This window comes from Podarcis pityusensis, assembly GCF_964106645.2.
Source record: "Podarcis pityusensis genome assembly, chromosome: 8".
In the NCBI taxonomy this organism is placed as follows: domain Eukaryota; kingdom Metazoa; phylum Chordata; class Lepidosauria; order Squamata; family Lacertidae; genus Podarcis; species Podarcis pityusensis.
In genome coordinates, this window is record NC_138033.1 from 28175435 (window position 1) to 28195095 (window position 19661).

Genomic DNA, 19661 nt, shown 5'->3' on the forward strand with positions numbered 1-19661 from the left:
GTGCTCCCCAAGGGTTCCTTGACACAAACCACTGTACTCAGTGCTAAATCAAAGAGGCTATTAAATGCACTTACTGAATGGCATTTCAAACGGCTTATTAACAAGGTATTTCTTCTCAGTTAGCTTTCAAAATCTAATGCATTCCTACAGAATTTACAACTTGCTCATATTCAGTAGAATATAATACTTTCTTTATACTTTTTAAGGTACTTTCATTCTCCATTCTCCATCACAAATAAGATTCCAGCCATTCAACTTAAGTGAATGTATTAAGCTCTTCTTCCCACTATATGCATGCTTTTAAAACTTTCACTCAATGTCTAAAAGTCTACTAGACACACTGTAGATCACTTGACTCAATCTGGATATATTTGCTACTTTGTATAGTTAAATATTCTATTTTGCAACAATGCTCTTGATCAAGCAGATTAACTAGAGCTGCAAAAGATAAGATACAGTACTTAACAGCATTAGAAGAAACATTTGAATTCACGAGGTGTTTTCAAAACCAAAACAAGATTTCTGTGGCCAACTAGGTTCCTCAATTCTTCCTTTATTTATTTATTTATTTATTTATTTATTTATAGGCCAAGACAGTAAATTTTTGCTACCTGAGGTTGAGGTTGACTTTTTCTCAGAATTAAAACTGGAGCCACATATTTATCTCAAAATTTCTACTTTCACAGTTAAAATGAAAATTACCATCCTTTAGATGTCCATCTCCTATGTGTCTGTGCAAGTCACAGTTCTGCATGAGCCTCCAGATGGGAAAATGTCAAGACCAGAGTAATAACCCATACAGTCACACAACAGACAGCTTTGGTGGGTAATTTTGATATGTGTTTACATGAGAAATGATCCCATCCTTTCTCAACATGAAGAAATACCTGTCTCCAACTGAAGCTGATTGGAAGGAGGCAAAATCAAAGCACCAGTTAAATGCAGAGATATAATGGACAATCTCCTTTCTGGGTGGCTACTTTAGGTTCACACCAATCCCAGTAAACAGTATAGGAACTACCGGGCTAAGAGAAAAGAGATTCAAAGTAGAATTAACTGGTACAAAATTAGTAGTGAAAGATTCCTTAGCATTTATATACGCAAAAGCTTCCAAACTAGCATGAAGAGTGTGCATCCTCAAGACATACATAAATAAAATGCATCCCACTGATACCCATAGGGTTACTAATCTCTACTCCTCAAAAATTTTATGGGGCATGAGCAGGCTCACAAATAAGAATAAATCAGGTTGATTTCCTCCTCCTCTGGAGAATCATGGAAGTTTTTAAAATACAAGAACAAAAGATTACAGAATTTATTTAAAACACACACCCTGCCAGAGAACTCAGCAGGAAGATAATACCTAATGCAAACAACTTGCAGGAAGACAATTTGATACTTTTGTACGGAGAGGATCAACAAACCAAATCTTTGCCCAAGCCTAGAATCAAGTCCTTTTCACTTCAAGCTGCTCATCTTGGGGTTAACTGAGGGTTTGGGCTAGGAGAGGGTCCTTAAAACTAGATTGCCACACTCCCTGGCACACCTACAAAGGCTTGCTACAAAAATAAGCTACTTCTGAGCATTGTTTCGTCCACTTATTGGTACTATTTTGTCCAGCTTCAGGCCACAAATCCCTCCCCGTGCCACTTTTATCTCTACGTATTTGCAGGAAGAGACTATGATTCAAGAGTACCTGTTTTGCATAGGTAAGGTTGCAGGTCCTCTCTCTCTCTGCTTAAAGGATTTAAACCGAAGCTGCACTTCCTACAGCCCCAACAAAAGTTTGATTTCTCTGTTCAGGACGGAAACCGCCACTCTTGAGTGGAGCCCAGCTGCTCCAAAAGCCTCCAGCGTCATCTAGGTACAGGATCTCCCTCGCGTCGCTTCCACCCCCCACTGCAGCGCACTCGGCGCCGTCCAGGCAGCCAGGACCCCTTCCCTCCGCGCTGGCCATGCCTGTCACAGGAAAGGACGGACAAGGCGGGAGGCCCCACCTCGGTCTCCGCCGTTCTCCACCCGCGCCCTACTTTCAGGAAACGCAGTAAGAGCGGCACTTACCAGAGGTGCATGGCGGACGCGGAGAGAGAGTCCTCTTCAGTTACCCGCTGAGGGTGGCGAAGGGTCCGCAGGCCCCGCGACTGGGAATGGAGGGGAGGCTGTGGGGTTGAGGGGGCAGCGGAGGAGGTCGTCGTAGGCTTGACAGGCTCAGGTGAGGGGAGGGGGCGTCACCCTGTCAGCATCCCCCCTCAGGGTGGAGGTCTGGGCGGCAGGCCTCGCGTTCACCATGGTAACCACGTAGGCCTCAGGCTCCCTCACCAGCAGCCGCCCCCCGTCAAAAAAAAACACCACAACACACCTCAGTGTCGGAGGCTATTCAGCACGCGCCTACAGACGCTTACACGTCAGCGCGACATTCCTAGAGCAGCAGCAGCAGCGGCACCTCACTCGACTCTGCCTAGCCCCGCCCCCATCTCTCTCTCTCTCTCTCTCTCTCTCTCTCTCTCTCTCTCTCTCTTTCTCTCATCCGGAAATACAAAAAGGTACGCCTTGCAGGCCAGGCCGGCCAGCCAATCAGGGCTCGATTGGCCGGAAACGGAAAAGACCGCGCGCCGTTGCTACGATTGTGAGGTTTTCGCGAGGGACAATGTGTTTCGCCCCCCCAAACACCACGGTTTGTTTTTTTTTAAAGAGAGGGGGTTTGTGGAGGAGGTGGAAAATGTCCATATCTGACATGGAGGCGGTGGCTTCTTAGGGCACGTCTTATGAACTCGAAGCGCTATTGGCGAAAGGGGTAGTAAGGGGGAGGTTGATTGGTTAAGGAGCGCGTGCGTGGGCTGGTGAGGCTAGTAAGTGCGGGGGCTGAGAGGAGGTGAGACGGAGGTAAGAAGGGAAGGGGATGTAATATAGTGTTTTTCTTGCGCCAGTGACGGATCCCGCTTGGAGGAAAAGGTGAGTGTCGGTGTTTGCGGAGATGAGGCGGGTGGAGATTAGGGGGGTGGTCTTTAACGAGAGCAAAAACGAAGTGCGTCACGTATGCAGGGGATGAGGGTTTGGGTGGGTGTCTGTGGGTGCGCTATTAAGGAGGGAGCAAATGCACCTCTGGCAGAGCCTGCGCCTTCTAGCATGCGCCACGCGCGCAGGGTCTTCCTAGTTTAGTGGCATTTCGCATCTCCCGTTTGGTGTCCTGGGGGAGACTTCCGGTCAGCTTTTGCACGAGCCTAGAGCTGCGATCCTAGCAGGATTTGCTTGGCGGTAAGTCCCACTGAATTCTATGAGGCTGTCGCTAAGGTAAGCGGGGTTAGGAATGCAGCATCGATCTGTTTTATGCTGCTGGTGCTGCTTCTGCAGCGGCTGCTCTCAGTATTTTTTTAGATGCGTTTGCAGAAAATGTTTTATGCTTGCAAACATTTTTTTTGTTTTGTTTTAATATGTTGTGAGCAACCTTGGAAGAGGGTAAGCAGTGAAATATTTTTGGACCTGCACTGGGTAGACCCAGGTGCAAATCCCCACTCAGCGACTGGCCTAGTGAAAGCTTTTTAGCTATCTCCTCTGAGACTAGGCTATTTCATGTTAATTCCTGAGGGCTTTTTGTCCAGAAAGTTCAGCTGAAGCAGAATGCTTGTAGGGGCTAGGCAGTTTTATCTTATCTCGCCGATTTTTCACCGGTTGCGTTGGTTACCCGTTTCCAGACGGTTAGCCATGTTAGTCTGTTGCAGTAAAAATAGCAGAGTCTTGTGACACCTTGTGGCAAAGACTAACACTTATGGCGTAAGTGTTTGTGGACTGCAGTCTACTTTATTAGATGCAAGACTACTTTATTAGATGCACATCTGAAATTCAGGTATATATCCACATGGTTTAAGGAAGGAATTGTGCACAGTGTGATCGGAGAGAAATGAAATGCAGAAAGTACAGATATGCTGATAATTACATAATTGGCAATGGTAATTCACAAAACAATTGCAGATAATGCAGACAGATGGTTACTTATACGGTTCAAGGTTCAACTTGCACATAGTTGTATGTATGTACACCTTCCTAGAAGTATGCCCTGTTGATTTCTCCGGGGCATAAATCCAGATAAGGATTGCATTTGACAGACCACTTACGGTACTCCTATACGAACCTGCTCAGGTGCTAAGAGCAGTCCTGCATTCTGGTCCATCACAATGGTCAAACAGGCCAGTAGCCTGATGTCTGTATCAGGGAGAATGCCTTTTCAGTGGTGGCACTGTATTTGTGAAATTGCCTCCCCCCCCCCCTTCCCCAATCTATTGTGGCTTTTAAGTAGTCCCCTTATTTTTCCAAGCTTTTTATAGATCTTATTGCTGCCTGTGTTTGACAAGTTGTTTTTGTTTAACATTTTTTATTTTTAGGCTTTCAGAGGGCTTGTTCTGCAGGGGCGAATAGAAATATGTTAATTGAGATTGTTGTGAGGATGAAATGGGAAGGTGGGAAAAACCATGTCACCCTGGAGAAAAGAAGGGATATAAATGTAATGAATCTCCACAGATGTTAGAATAGTAGGAGTGCAGTGTTATTAGGACAGGGGTCCCTGCCTCAGAATCCTTGCTATACTGGTCTAATCATAGATCACAGTAATGGATCGTTGTAAGCCATTTTCCTGCCTCCCCACCCATCCCAATCTGCAATTTGGGTATACTAACAATGGACAATGTTACAGATTTGTCATTGGTTTTCCTTCTTCCACCCCCCACTTCCAGCCCTGAATGAGTATTTTGGCTTACAGGATATGTATACACACCCCATCTGTGGGATGGGAAAAATAATATTGGAAATTTTATCATTCCTAGCCCACTGCAGTTAATGTCTGCAGGGCAGCTAATGAAAAATTCATTTATTTTTCACACAAGAAGACACATGCATGCATTTCTGTCTTTTGGGGAGCAGGACTGGGGGCAGACATAATGTGACCGCCAAGTCTTGTGCTACATTGTTACTGATGAGCAGATGTCGCTATTACCACTTAAACAATCTGTTGGTTTGTTAAAGTGTCACAAGACTTTTTGTTCTCTTTTCTTCACTGAGGTACAGCCAAGTCTTCAAAAATAACCAGGAAATCTGGATTGCAAGCAAAAAACTGCCCCCACGTGAAATTTGTTTTAAATTTGGGTGGGGTTTTGGTGGTGTGTAGTTTTGAAACATTCATGGTCTAAATACCTAATCTTTGTCTATTTTATGTAACTTTGTGGTTTATATAGTGCCTTATTGCCACATATATGAATTTTATTAAACAAAAATAAATAAACCACTTGATGGGGGGAACGAACCAAATAAACTCAAAGGAGTTTACAAAAATTGACTTGTTTGCCATATAATCTACTGCAGAATCTTTGTGTCTCTCTCTCTCTCTCTCTCTCTGTGTGTGTGTGTGTGTGTGTGTGTCAGGGTAGAGATGTGGTGCCTTTGGCCCTGCAGATGTTGCTGGAGTAAAATTTCCATCATTCTTTATGACTGACCAGGGCTAATGAGAGTCGGCCAAATTAAACTTTTATTGCTTATCACCAAAGGCCTTTGCAGAAATTCAGACAGGCTGAAGAGTGTACAGTAAATCATGTTTGCCAATGCAGGTACTAAAAATATTTAATGAGAGCCAGAATCAATTATTTAAAAAGCAAGAAAAACAAACAGTAAAAACAAGGGATGAAAATGCAGTAAAATAATAAAACTATCATCAAATCATGGCATTACCATGACAATTTATAGCTATCTCTGAAAGCACTATTTGCACTCACTGCTGCAAAGATCCAAACATAAAAAAGACACAATATAAATCTTTGAATGCTGACGATATAGCTCTTTACCCTGGCCTTTGACATTCTAGTTGGCAGAGTCCTACTCAGAGTAGACCCATTGAAATTAACGAATGTAAGTTATCCTTGTCCATAGTGATGTGAGATGAGAATATTCTCCAAAAGCTGTAAATTCTGTGTCGTCTACACAGCTGCTTTAAATGTGCACACCTCATTAATTGAGAATATTCTTGAAAATATTCTCCAAAAGATTATTCTCTAGAATAAATTATTATTATTATTATTATTGTCCAAAAGCTACAATAATAAAATGTGTCGTATTCAGTCTTTTACTACTCAGAACAGACCTATTGAAGTTAATAGAAATGGCTAATTTAAGTTTATTAATTTCACTGGATCTACTTTGAGCAGGACTTAGTTGACCACATCCCTATATTTCTAGGGCCTGCTCTGGTTATGATAGTAAATTGTTCTAAACTCTTTTAATGTTGCACTTTACATTAGTGGAACCCTGCCTTGGACTTTCTAGTGAAAAGCAAGTAATTAATGATGATAATATCTGGCAATAAACAAAGTATGTTTTCTAGGATGGTTTTGTTTGTGTGTAATCCCAATAAAATAGTATCTAGAATCCTTAAAACAGGATTCCAGGCCTAAAGAACAGAATTAAAAGTAGTGATTGCATGAAAGTATCTACATTGAGCCAGAAAAGCTTTGCCTGAGTTTAGCAGATGTAAGACTTAACCAAACTGGCAACTCTACCATGGTCATTTTTTTACTCTACCATGGTAATTCTTTACCTTAGAGCATTAATTTTATCAGATGAGATTGACATCTCTGTTGAGGTGACCAAAGTGTATGTAGAAACATATTAAGATCTGAGTATCTTCTGATATCTGGAAACCCAGTCCTTGCAATTCAGTATCAATTTAGACAGATTTTATTTTTAGTAAACCAATTTATAGACTGTGACACAAAGCGTAAAAACAGAACGAAACACAGAAGCATAAACTGAAAAACAACAGAAACCTTTTACCAGGTATAAAATTTATCTTTCATAAATGACTGGGTTACACCTTGGGGAAAGCCTTCCTAAACAAAAATGTCTTCAGAAGGCGCCTACACAGCCCCATGCTAGGCATCTGTATGACTTCATCTGTGTGATTTCAGCTGGTCATCGGTTCCAGAGAGCTGAAGCTGCCGACACTAAAAGCCTGTTAAATCTATCTGAAGAATTGTCCATAATTATAACAATAAATTATAGCATTATGGTTACTGGATGAGACTGAAGAAAGTTGTATTTCTGAATGAATTAGGAGTAGTAGGGCAGAGCCAACAATTTCTTCAAGAAACTGTTCTGTAAAGATTCCAGCTTCAACATTTGGGAAACATCCCAGCCCTGTACTTTATTTATTATTCCATTGTGTATGCTGCTTCTGCACACGTTTGCCCAAAGCAGCTCCCAATGTGACAGCAAAAAACACAGAACAATGCATCATTACTATAACAGTCTAAATGCTAACTCATTTCAAAACAGAATATGCCAATCCGAATAAATAGATCACTTTTGATGATATGGATATTATAACATTCTAAACTAATTATAAAATAAATGATCAAGCACATGTATCAGTTAACATCAGTGAGCTGAACTATATCAACCAGAATCAGCTTGGATAAACATTTCCAATTCAATCAATTATTAGCAATGATACAACCAGCACACCTTCCGTGGCAGTACTAACAAATAAAGAGCATAACATTTTTTTATAGAAGTTAAAAATTAAAGTGCACACATTTCCTAGCAACGCAGAAATTGCCTCTCATTAATCCTTGCAGGGAGCCACTCTTCAGTCGACAATAGACACTTCAGCCCTATACAAAATCAGCTCTATAAAAAAATCTGAGTCATTACCTTGTTTTGAAACCACTTTAAAGCAGGGTCTATTAGAACACCCCTTTCTATACAAAAACAGTTTAATATGGTGTCCAAAGTTGTAGAAGCTGAAACATCTCTCTACAAATTTCCCAAGAAAATGTATCATTAAACTGAATTCTGAATTTCTAGGCATTTAAATTCACCTCTTAGGTCAATCAGTTACTCATATGTTTACAGTTAGAGTTTCTGGTGTCTCTTTCCAAATACCACAGCCTTGCTTTTTGGGTACTTTAGGGTTTTTTAACTGCCTTCTTAAACCTACACGCGTATGAGAGAGAAGATGAATATTTCAGAGCAATTGCCATTTAAAAAAATCTCTGAGAGAATCTACCCTGGCACTTGGCAAGAGCAGATAACTATGGAAAGCTGACTGTCCAAACCCAAAGATGGATGTCCTCCCTCTTTGCATTTACTGGCACTTGAAGATGGTGAGTGTTGGAGTCCCAGCAACATGTGGCAGACCATAGGTTCCTCATCGCTATTTTGGGCATGGTCTAAAGCTGACATTGCCTACCTTTTTGAGCCCACCGGCACGTTTGCAATTTTGAATGGATACCACCTCTTCTAGTTGCATTCTTTCTCCCCTCCCCTGGAGGTCACTACATAAAAGAGAGCAAGTGTGCACACAGGTTATTTGTTTTTACATAGGGTGTGGGTCAGGGGTCTGCAACCTTTAAGACAAAAAGAGCCACTTGGACCCGTTTCTGAAGAAAAAAAAAACTGGGAGCCACAAAACTCGTCATTATAAAAATAACGTTTTTGTCACTTTTTTATTATTTCTTTGTTTGACCCCTCAGAATTACTCCTCCTCATAGAAATAAACGTTAAATTAACAAGTTACCTTTTTGTGTGTGTGTGTGTTCTTCACTCCCCTTCAAAACAGTGACCAGCGTACATGCCCCCTTTCAATGCAGTGACCAGCGTACATGCCCCTTACAATGTAGCGGACGGGCGGGCGGGAAGGTGACCTCGGGACAGTGCGTGACTAACGCACGCACCCCCCCCATGCGACGTCACAGCCAGTACAGCACCCGCCACAGTGGGGAGTGTCGGGGCGCACAATGCGCCTCCTCCCCTCGCTAGTATCCGCCCTGGAGCCGCGGCAAAGATGTAAAAGAGCCACATGCGGCTCCGGAGCCGCGGGTTGCAGACCCCTGGTGTGGGTAAAGTCAAATCAAGCAAAACTGCAACGTATGTTGAATTTGCATTGCTTTGCTCAGAGTCCCCCCAACCACCATCAAGTTAAAGTTTGCATTGGCACAGTAGAAACCACAGATTTGGTGCTTGCAAGCACCACAAAACAGGTGCCTGCTCTATATCCCCACCCCACCTGACTCCTGCAGCACTCCCCCTTCTTCCCTTGACTCTGCCCCCCCCCCCCCATTTTCATCACTCTGCTTTCTGTTCACCTGGCCAGGTGCTGTTCTGAACCTTAAGAATCATATAGAGGTGAAAGAGCATCACTTTGTCTCGATTCTTCATTCAACTCTACCTTTCTAAGAGGAAAAGAAGGTAATTGCCCATACTCTCTCTCGGGACAAAGGTTGCAGTGCGAGAGGGTGGGGTCTTGGATTTTTTGTGAAAGCGATGGCCTCAAGGGTTCCATTGCATGCACCACTGTCATGCTGGCAACCTCAGATCTAAAGTGACTTCATTTGGAGTGCTAAATAGGCCTATTACGTAGTTATCATTGCCTTCTAAGAATGTGCACGGTACCACAGCTGCCTATTTCTGAAAAAGCATCGAGGCAGGATGCTTTTTCAGGAAGCTTGCCCATCACTTTTACTGATCTTACTGCGGTATCCCAGTAAGCATCAAGCTTCATAGCTCAGTCTTTCTTAACTACTACATTGTGCTACCGTTAGCTGCCTTAAAACTTGGGAATCCTGAAAGGTCAGTAAGTTTTGGGTTCTTCCCTGTTGTTAGCCAATTAATTCTAGGCATGAGCATTGTTTCTTTGCCAGTAACAGCAGCCACTGCTGTAGGGGAACTTGGTCTATCCAGTGTCAATGTGATAGGTGATCTTTTGTCTATCCTGTTGTATGAAAACAATGGTGGTCTTTATGTACAGAGCTGACATCATGGCTTCAAATTCGGGAATTGTCCCTGATGATGGTGAGAGCAGCAAGAATCCTACACTGGAGAGATGCCTCAATGTGCTTAGAGATGCAAGCAACGATAGCGAACAGTTTGCTGCTCTACTTCTGGTAAGAATATGGCCTTGCACTGGCAGGAATAGACTGCTTTGGAAGCAAATTTGGGAAGGAAGATAAGCTTTTTGAATCCAGCTATTCATGGTAGCTGGCTAACTGGGTGAGTGATCAGTAGTTTTCTACCTGTAAAATGACAGTCATAATTACTAATAATTGCTTAAGATAAGGACTTGGGCTAGATAATAGCATCCACTCTTGTCCTGTAGACTTAAGATGGACACAGATCCTTGTAACAAGGAAAGAGCAAAGCCTTCCATGTCTGTGGCATGCAAGAGGAACTTAGGGAGGGGGAGACCTAGTAAGCAATTATAGCTGAGGAAGGGAAACTGCTAGCTCAGTCAAGCCATGTCACAAAACTGCACGCTTCTGATGCCTCCTGATTTTATCCTTCAGGTGACCAAAGCAGCAAAAGCTGGAGAAATCAATTCCAAAACCCGCCGGAGGATCTTTGACGCGGTTGGTTTCACATTCCCAAACAGGCTTCTGACGTCTAAGGATGCCCCTGAGGGCTGTACACAGCACACATTCCAAGCCCTGGGCCTCACCCTGCTGGCCTGCTTCTGCACCGATCCAGATTTAGCTCGGCATCCCCAGGTCCTTAACAAAATCCCGGTTTTCAATGATGTGATTTCAACTTGCAAACCAGGAGATGCTTCCTGTAATGCCATGATTGATGATGCTTATCAGTGCCTCAGGGCTATCATGGCCACTCCAAAGGGTCCCAGAGAGTTGGTGAACAGGGGCACTGTCCCAGCACTGTGCAGGGCTTATGTGAAGCATGGCTATGGCTTTGATCAGGCCTTTAAGCTGCTTGTGGGGCTTCTGATTGCAGCCGAAGCAAAGTGCTGGCAGAGAGCCACTGTTGACCTCATGGGGGTGCTGAACGTACTTAGTCTAGAATTCCAGAAGGCTGAAGACATGACCAAATTCCAGCTGTGTGAAGTGCTGCCCCGCTTCATCCCTCCCCTTCTCTCGCCCAACGCCGAATGCCTCCTGCCCCTCTACCGAGGCCTGGCTAGCATCCTGACCAGCAAGCTGAGCACTTCCCAGCGGGACCCTGCCTTGAAGCTGGCAGCCTGCCTGTCACAAGCCTGTGGCTCAGAGTGGATCCAAGGAGGGGGTGCTGGCAGCAAGTTCTTTGCCTTGCTGTCCAACCTGGCATGTGTCGAAGTCCGCCTGACTCTGGAGGAGCTGGATCTGGCAGAGGTGGACAAGAAGCAGGAACTGATGGCTGCTTGCTACGTTCTGATGGAGACGGCAATTGTGGAGTGCACAAAAGAGAAAGGTTCTTTGCTGCTGGAGACGCAGAAAGTGCAGCTGGTGGGGATCCTGGAGGAAGCCTTCGGGGCTGTCATACACTACTTGAGACAGGTATAGTAAGACTCCCAAAATCTTCCAATCTTATAAGGCTGCCTCCCTCAGGAGTTCAGGAAGCAGTTAACAGCCTTACCTTTATGAGGGTCCGAGGCTGTCAACTGTGCCAGGTTGGTAGGAGTCATCTGGTGTCCAAGTGAGGCAATTCTTGTGGGTAGGAAGCCCAAACTAGTATTGAGGGAAATGAACCATAGTACAGGACAAGGAGCAGAGGAGGAAAGGGGGAGATAGAAATGGCGTCCCTGGACTAAATGAAAATGTGGAAGTTCTGAATAACACAGCAGGGCAAAGAGCTCTGAAACGGGGGCTGCCTTAACTTTTGTTTATGTAGGAAAGACTGAACTGGGAGCCAATCAAGGCCTTTGAAATCCATCAAGGATGGTAGAAAAGGTGGAAAGAATCTACTGCTTCCCCAGATTGCTGTTTTGGCCAAGTAGCTGAAGTGCTTGTGGTCCTGCAGGCTCTGCGGCTTATCAGCTTGGATTTAACAGATGGTACATGCTCACTTTCCTTTGTCTGGCTCACAATGTCACTCATCCCAGCCTCACTGACTTACAACATGTTTGTGACTGCTTTCTCTGTCCCACAGGTAGGGCGAAAGAAGCTGGACGACCCTTTCATCTTTGCCTCTGTTCGAATCCTTGGGGCCTGGCTGGCTGAAGAGACATCTTCCCTCAAGCAAGAGATCTGTGACCTTCTGCCTTTCCTCATCTACTATGCCAAGATGCGGTTTGAGGAGGAGAAGAGAGTCAGAAGTAGTTTGCAGCAGGAGGCAGAGCAGGCTGGGCAAAGCAGCATCCAGCCTCCTGTTTGGCAAGGAGATGCTATAAGGTAAATTACAGCGTTGGGTGTTGAAATATGTTGTTTTGCTGCTTTATGCCTTCTAGATTCCAGTTTGGGAATCAGAACCACTTTAGGTTTATTCTGCTTAAACACTTCTAATGATGAGCTGAGGATCAGGAGCATTCTGGCTGGAGTTTCAGCTTGGACATTAAAGTCCTTGAGGGGCCTTAGGCAAACCTCTGCCTCGCTGATACACTGATAAAATTCTGCGCTGTTACATTTTTGGAAACGTTCTTCACAGAATAGAATTGTAGACTTGGAAGGGACCCTAAGAGTCATCTGGTCCAACCACCTGCAATGCAAGAATCTCAACTAAAGCATAATATGAAGCTTTTCTTTTGTCATCTTAGTTATCAGTGTGGAAATGACTTGGACTAGATTCCATCTTGGGGTGGCAGCTTACTCTCCTCCGGAGATAAGAGGTGTAGAGTTTTTACAGGGGTCTTATATTGCCACCAGGGCTCTTTTTTAAACATTTACATGAAACTGTGGGGCAGAGTGTTGATGACTCCCAGTGCTGCATATTTTAGCTAGGCAACCAAGAGCAACAGCAGTGGCTGTGATCAGTTGGATACAGGCAGGGAAACTGAGGCTGAATTCCAGGCAAGACAGAAGTGATGCTAATTGGAAGCCCAAGTATTTGATAGCAGTAGATTTATTGTTGTTGCAATTAGCGTGTATAAAACTTAGCAGTTAACAGGATTCCTTCAGTAGTGCTGCCCCCTTCCCCTCTACCCTGGACCAGGATGCTGTTGAGGGTAAGCTGCTTACTTGCCAAGCCTTCTTGTCTATCTAAGGCAGCTTCTGGCCACCCATCAGCAATGGCATGATGAGCACTAGAAAGGCTTATGCAACAGCTCTTACTGATGGTTTCTAATCCCGAGACCATGTGGGAACAGCATTTGTTCGTGGGCGCCTGACTATAGCACAAAGGTTCCCAAGTGAGTCATCTGTGTTCCCTGGAGAACTCTTTGCAACCTTCCTGATGTGGAATGGCATTACAAGCTTGGGTCTGGAAAAATCAACCCATCAATATTGACTCCTGTGATTCAGTTTACTTTGAGTTCACTCTCTCTGCTTGCTTTTCTTTTCTTTTCTTTTCTTTTCTTTTCTTTTCTTTTCTTTTCTTTTCTTTTCTTTTCTTTCTTCCTCTTTTCCCCAGTCTCTCAGCTCTGAGGTTGGTTTTGTTGGATATGTAGGATCAGGAGCCATGTAGGAACAGCTTCCAGGATGCAAATCCACCTTGATTTTAAATATGCAAAGTTCCATCAAGTTCCTTTGTTCCCATCTTTTAAGCAACAAAGGCTGGTTCATTAAGGCAAATGGGGCACTGCCCCACCAACTTCAGCCTGCCCCATAGCCAGTCCTGCCTGCCTTCTTACTTAACAGCACTGGTTGTCGGCTTCCTCCTTCTTAGCCTCAGTGCTGTCACACCATATATACTTCAGCAGGGGGCAAACCTGGAATTAGTTGGCTCTGGCCTCGCCTGCTGTTGATTATCCTCCCTTCTATCCTATCAGTCCCAATGATCACCAACTTCCACTCTAGTGGGACCAGTAATAAAAGCTGTGGGAAGGCCAGACCACCAATAAGCTTCTTGAGTTGAAACCAGCCCTTCAGCTGCGGTCAGCTGTGTCACTTGAGAACCAAAGGTAGGATGTGGTCCTGGCTCTGTTAAGGATTGGGCACGGAGTCCCTACCAATTAGCATCAAAGGAGGGGAGAGAAGACCCAACCATGTGCAGCCTTGTCATGTTCCCCAACTGTTAAAACAGGTCTTGCTGGAGTATGTGTGATTCCCAGCAGTCACTGCATACCCAGTCCCCTCCTCCAAAATTGGCCTCCATCCTGGGTGACCTATAACCTTTAACCAGGTTCCTGAGCTCCCTTGTATGGCTGTACTCTTCTAAGAATGTTTGAATTGTTTGGAGCCGGTCCGCGCTCCTGCATTTTACAATAAGGCTATAATGTGTAGTGTAATACTGCCTAGCTGCTGCAGTGTCACGAGCTACAGTACACCTACCTGCCATCTGCTTAGGTGGCGAGGCAGGGGTATGGAGCGGTGCCTCTGGTAGTTGTCCCAGTTCTGTGCAACTACCTCTCCCTTCATTCTGTTAGGACTTACATAATTTCCTCCTTAAAAAAAAAAAAATCAGGACTTTGACTAGTGTAAGAAAGGAGCCAGGGGTATCTAAGGCTAACTTTATAAACCTGTCCTCCTGCGGTCTGTTATTATGTGTTAATCATTGTGGGCTGCCCGGAAAAGAAAAGAAAGACTTAGGAAAGACTGGGTACAAATGCTTTCAAGAAACAAACTTTATGGGATAAACAAGACAAAATGCCCAGACCCCATTATAATAAGCAGTCTGAACATTTGAACATTTCAGATCTTACTGTGATATTTAATTTCCCACCCCTAGTCATGTTTTCTCAAATATAATGAGAGGGACCCCATTATTGGTCAGATTGGCAGAAGGTGCAGCAGGGTCGCATTACTTTGTGCAAAAATTGTTGGGCCTTTTTTTGAATATATTCAGCAGTAGCCAGTGCTAGGGTATGGCATTGGGCTGGCTGTTGAGCTGACCTAGGGTGGCAGCTCTTCACCAGCAAATCTTTTGTAACTGGCTTGGGTTTTTTACTATAGAAAATCCATATTCCAGGTTGAAATGCATTTTAATTTCACCATGGTCATAACAACTTCCTTGTTAAACTTTGCTGTCAGAAGCTTGAGGCCATGGACTATCTAGTTAGTGGTTTTTGTAAGCTGCTCGAGGGACTTTTTTGTCTTAAGAGCTTGGGTATATAAATGTTTTAAATAAAGGGGAAAAGCCCTCTGCTTTTAACTTAGTTCCAGCATTTCCATGTCCCCTTTCAGATTCCTCTTACCTGGCTTAAGCCACTTGACTGCAGAGGATCGACCCCGTGGAATCCTCATTTCAGAGGGCGCGCCAGTACTCCTGTGCCAATATTTCTTGTACCGGTGGGAGATATTTGTTTCAAATACAGATACCCTGACTACATCGACTACTGTGGAAACCAGCCTTCAGACGTGTTGTGAAATTTTCCTTAATTTGGTTGTGACTGCTCCAGATTTAATCAGGTAATGGGTAGAGGAGGAATGCAAATGAGTTAACGACACCTTAACATGTTACAGAGGCAAACCTCTGTTTCGAAATGCAGACTTCTTATTCACATATTTTTAAAAATATGTTATAATTTTAATATGTATAATAATTTTTGTAATACAAAATGAAGAGCATGAAATATAATACTTTAAATATTCATCAAGTGCTCGCTCAATGAATTTCTTTAGTAAGAGATGTACACCTAAAAATGTAACAAATGAATTCACACATGATTGAGGAAATCATGGTTTAATTCTTCACCCAGGGTTTAAATCCCCACTCAAGTTATGAAACTCAAAGGGTCCTAGCCAACCCCTCAAGCTGGTGTGGGAACAAAAATAGAGAAGTTTATGCACATAACCTTGAGTACTGTGGGTGAAGGGTGGACTGCAGATATGATTAACTCAGAAAGCATCTCGTGTTTTGCTTTCTCTCTCTCTCTCACCTGCAGCCGAGAAGATTGCTTTGCGACCTTGATGGACACATTGCTGAAGTCCCTTCCTTCTCTGCTGCCACAGAGAGAACATCTCGGCCTGACAGCCAATGTGGCAACACTGGGACTCATGATGTCCAAGAGGCTGTTTGCTTACCCAGGCAAGAAATAGCGCTGTCAGCTTCCACTGCCAAAACTGAGTAGGAAGTCAACAAAATGTAGCCATGCCCTAGTTTTTCTTCAGCGGCAAATCTGTTGCTAGGCTGTACCTCTTCAGAGTGCAGGTGTGTGCCCACATGACCTGAATGCTGTCTTTACAAAACAAAAGGCCAAAACCCTTTCATGTAGAAAACCAGAACATCATAAGAGAAGGGTTCTAGCCAAACCTCCTCCCTGATGCAACTCGTTTTTCACTGTGGGGGGATTATTTTGGGTTTTTTGTTTTTGCATAGAACAGCATGCGAGCACCCCTGCAGTAGCCTGAAGTGGTATAGCCCAGGCACAGGTTTATTAGCTCAGTGAAAGCTAGGCCTGTGTGGGCAGACAAGTGGTTCATTACCATCCATCTCCATGGCAACTCCGTATAGTATCGTTTTCTTTCTTGAGTTGCCCAACATGAGACTCTCTCTTTCCTCCTCCACTACCCTCCCGAGTTGGGAATTGACAAACAGTGCGCTCTAATTATATGGGGAGTCAAATGAGAAGGAAAAGAGCTGGGATGAGAGGGTGCAAGCAAGAGAAGCCTTACAGAGGCAGTTCCCTCAGAATAAGCTGCTGATCACTCAGCACAGCAAGTGGCCCAAAGCCCACACAGCCATCCCAGTTGGGCTAATTAAAATGTACTTATTTTAAGTATTAAGCTTGTGTCTTTCCCTCCTCCGAAAAACTAGGCGTAATGCACATGGAGGTGCTAGCCCATTCTGTCCTTGCAGCAGCACTGTGAGGTAAATTAAGCTGGAAAAGAGCAGCTTGTCCCAGGGGTGATGCCGCCCGGCGGGTACTGGGTGGGGGCGGGTCATGCGGAGGGCTATCTCTGCGCTTGCTCATCCCACCCCCAGCCTGGCTGCTAGGCAGAGGCTGAGATGTGCAGAGAGTGCACAGCAGTGTCAGGGGGTGATGGCCCCTCAATATTGGGGGAGCTGAAGCCCCCTCCTCCTATACCCGGCGCCACTGGCTAGTCCTGAGGTCAGCCAGTGAGAGTCATGGCTGAGTCTGGCCCCAGGCCTCCCAGGCAAAAGGCTGGGACTTCATCTTACAATGGTGAACCCTGTTATGACACTGAATGTACTCCTGCGATCAGTTCTGATTAGTGTCACCTGAAAAGGGAGGGGGTGGCATACCACTTCTTGCCCTATTCTGGAAACAGTTTTGAAAACTGACCAAGGAAGGGGTCATGGGGGGACGGGGACTCAGGTCTCTTCTTTGTACTGGCCTGGCTCAAGTTAAAATATTCCTAGAGGGGTTTCAGCCTGAGGAAGTAGTAGGAAGGCAATGTCATAAGAACCTAAGAAGAGACTGATGGATCAGGCCAGAAGTCCAGCATCCAAGCCACACATAGGCCGACCAGGCACCTGTGGGAAACCAACAAGCAGAATTCAAGCGCAAGAGCCCGCTCCCTTCCTGCGGCTTCCATCAGCTGGTATTCAGAAGCATTTCTGCCTCCACTGTGGAGGCAGAGTATAGCCATCCTGGCTGATATCCATTGATAGCACTCCTCCATGAATTTGCCTAATCCTCTTTTGAAGCCATGCAAGTCTGTGACCATCACTGCTTCCTGTACCTGCCCAGACCTTGGAAGGAAGCACATGTTGTTGGTGAATGCCCACATTACCTCTCTTTCTCTCTCTTTTTTCTCCCTTTCTCTTCCTCTCTTTTTCACTCAGGTCTGCAGGGGACTCCAGAATCTGAGGGCTTCTTTGATGCTGCCATCCGCTTCCTGGCAGAAGCCCACGTGGCCCAGACTGACCTCGATGGGGAGAAGGTGACCATGAGCGTTTCTCCAACCTATAAGGCGGCCTGGCCAGCCATCCGTGAGTTGTGGTTTCTGGGCATGCAGGCTTTCGCTAGCTGCGTGCCCCTCTTCCTGTGGCTGCCGCAGGATGTCCTGCGCTCTGGCTGGCTTCAGGAGCTGCTGGCCTTGCTGGGCCGTGTGGCGCCGTCGTCCGTAGACTTGGAAGTTGTCCGTGCTTTCCAAGGCATCCTGGTGGAGCTGGCCCGAGCTAGCCAGCCGTGTTTGGAGATGATCCAACAGCACCGGGGTTTGGAAATGGCCAGCCTGTATGGCATGGCTGCCTTGGAACAATGTCTCTCTGAGCAGTGAGCAGTGCTCAGAACACGTTGTGGTCGGGTGGGGGGAAATGTTTTCCCTGAAGCAGTTTTTTATCATCCTGTTTCATGCAGATGGATGATCTTCTTAATCAGTAGGGCATGGGATGTGTCGGGCACCTCTTCCCAGATGGCTGCACAAAGTTTTAAAACAAAATATGATGTCTCATAAAGCATGTGTCCTAGCTCTCTGTGATATCGTAGAGTAACATGAAACAATTGCACAAATGTATGCCAGTGCACGTTAGTGCTGTTCAGTTGACTCTAATGCACTGTGGAAAAAGCTAGTTTTCCTCTAGAGGGGAGAGTAAACAAATGCTAAAGGAACTTTGGTGGCATTCTAGCGTGGAAGGGAAGGAATGTTTTAAACTATGTATAGTGATTGTTTCCAAGGTGTCCTTTTGCTACCTTAATCAGGCTTCAGGGTAGACTTAAGTAATGCACTTATGAAGGGCATACTGGATAGACTTCTGGCCATCTAATTATTGATTACCTCAGGACTGTGCCATTGTTGGAGCTCTTTTCTTGAGGATACTATTTATTTACCTATTTATTTATTTATTTGAATATTCAATTTTTAAGGATACAAATTCTTCCTAGGCAGCTTACACGTAACATTGAAGTGTATTGATAAAATCACAGTGAAACAGTATTGAATAACATACAAGCCTTTGGGATCCTTCCCACATGGTAGCTGATGTCTTTATTTAATAAATTTGTACCTGCCTTTCTGGACAAAACAAAACAAAACACCAAGGTGGCTTACAATTTTTTTAAAAAGCAGGGACAGTTTAAATGTGATTAAAACAATTGGGGAGGGAGGAAGTTCACTCTGTGGACTGGAGTGACGACATCCCTAGTTGGAGCAGGACCAAGGTCTCCTTTGCTTGCCTGCCTGCTCCCACATGGCTGCTGGCATTAGATGGCCCTGTGGGGGGAGATGGGGCAGGCAATGAGGGGGAGGGTGCAAACTATTTTGCTGTTAAAAATAATTGACTCCCTTTTGAATCAACTGCATTTCAAGGAAGAGGGATTTCCGGGGCCAAATATATAGTATTGGGATCTGTACTCTCCGGAGTGTTAAATGTTTGCTTGTTTTTCGCTTCTCTGTATTACTCCGCATGTAGGCTCTTGCATGCAGCCAGTAAATATTATGTTCATGAGTTGGAGGCTGGATTAGCCCCTGAAGCTGTGGCCTTGGCTTAATATCTTGGTGTTTACAGTTCAGTAAATAAAAGTGCTTTGTCTTGTAATAAATGCCTGGTTCTTACTGACATGTGGGTCTTGTTCACCAAATGGATGTCTGCTGGAAGCAAGCATCGCCTTTCCTCTCATTCCCTCCTGTAATCCCTGTGAAGCAGAAGGGAGAGGGAGGGAGAGCCCTACTGTGTCAAATCAAAGGTTCCTCTACTTCAGTCTCCAGCAGTGGCCAACCAGATGTCCTATGAAGAGTTCACAAGCAGGGCATGGAGGTCTTAACCCTTTGCAGTTCATCCATAGCAGCAAATATTCCAAGTCCGAATGATTCTGGACATGGCTAGTAGCCGTTGATGGGCCTCTCCCAAAGCAATACATATTAGCTACTGATCTTTAGTCCGCCTTGAAATTTGCTTTGATAAGGAATTTTCTGTGG

The 19661-nt window shown here is 44.7% G+C and overlaps 2 protein-coding genes across 6 annotated transcripts in view; one reads left to right on the forward strand and one right to left on the reverse strand.

The window, feature by feature from the left end:
- The window catches only part of KIAA0319L (KIAA0319 like), a 63954-nt gene extending 61436 nt beyond the window's left edge, over positions 1–2518 (reverse strand). The window contains exon 1 of the mRNA XM_081015642.1: positions 2062–2518. The gene's annotated coding sequence lies outside the window, so the exon portion shown is untranslated. The remainder of the gene's footprint in view (positions 1–2061) is intronic.
- Positions 2519–2553: 35 nt separating this feature from the next.
- On the forward strand, positions 2554–19285 carry NCDN (neurochondrin). Of its 5 annotated transcripts, none has more exons than XM_081015646.1 (8): positions 2554–2674; positions 9134–9228; positions 9788–9923; positions 10323–11300; positions 11893–12134; positions 15021–15245; positions 15722–15864; positions 17587–19285. In XM_081015646.1, exons 3-8 carry the CDS (start codon positions 9798–9800, stop codon positions 18021–18023), a joined length of 2151 nt encoding a protein of 716 aa, XP_080871772.1. In that variant the 5' UTR covers positions 2554–2674; positions 9134–9228; positions 9788–9797; the 3' UTR covers positions 18024–19285. The 5 variants fall into 5 exon arrangements, with proteins under 5 accessions (XP_080871772.1, XP_080871770.1, XP_080871774.1 ...); XM_081015644.1 differs by lacking the exon at positions 2554–2674 and adding an exon at positions 2681–2952; XM_081015648.1 differs by lacking the exon at positions 2554–2674 and adding an exon at positions 2681–2883.
- The last annotated feature ends 376 nt before the right edge of the window (positions 19286–19661 follow it).

Excerpts from the sequence above, each read along its gene's own strand:
- NCDN (XM_081015646.1), top strand. The coding sequence starts at position 9,798 with ATGGCTTCAAATTCGGGAATTGTCCCTGATGATGGTGAGAGCAGCAAG. Across the intron at positions 12,135-15,020 it reads TGGCAAGGAGATGCTATAAG|ATTCCTCTTACCTGGCTTAA; the intron begins GTAAATTACAGC and ends GTCCCCTTTCAG. Across the intron at positions 15,246-15,721 it reads ACTGCTCCAGATTTAATCAG|CCGAGAAGATTGCTTTGCGA; the intron begins GTAATGGGTAGA and ends TCTCACCTGCAG.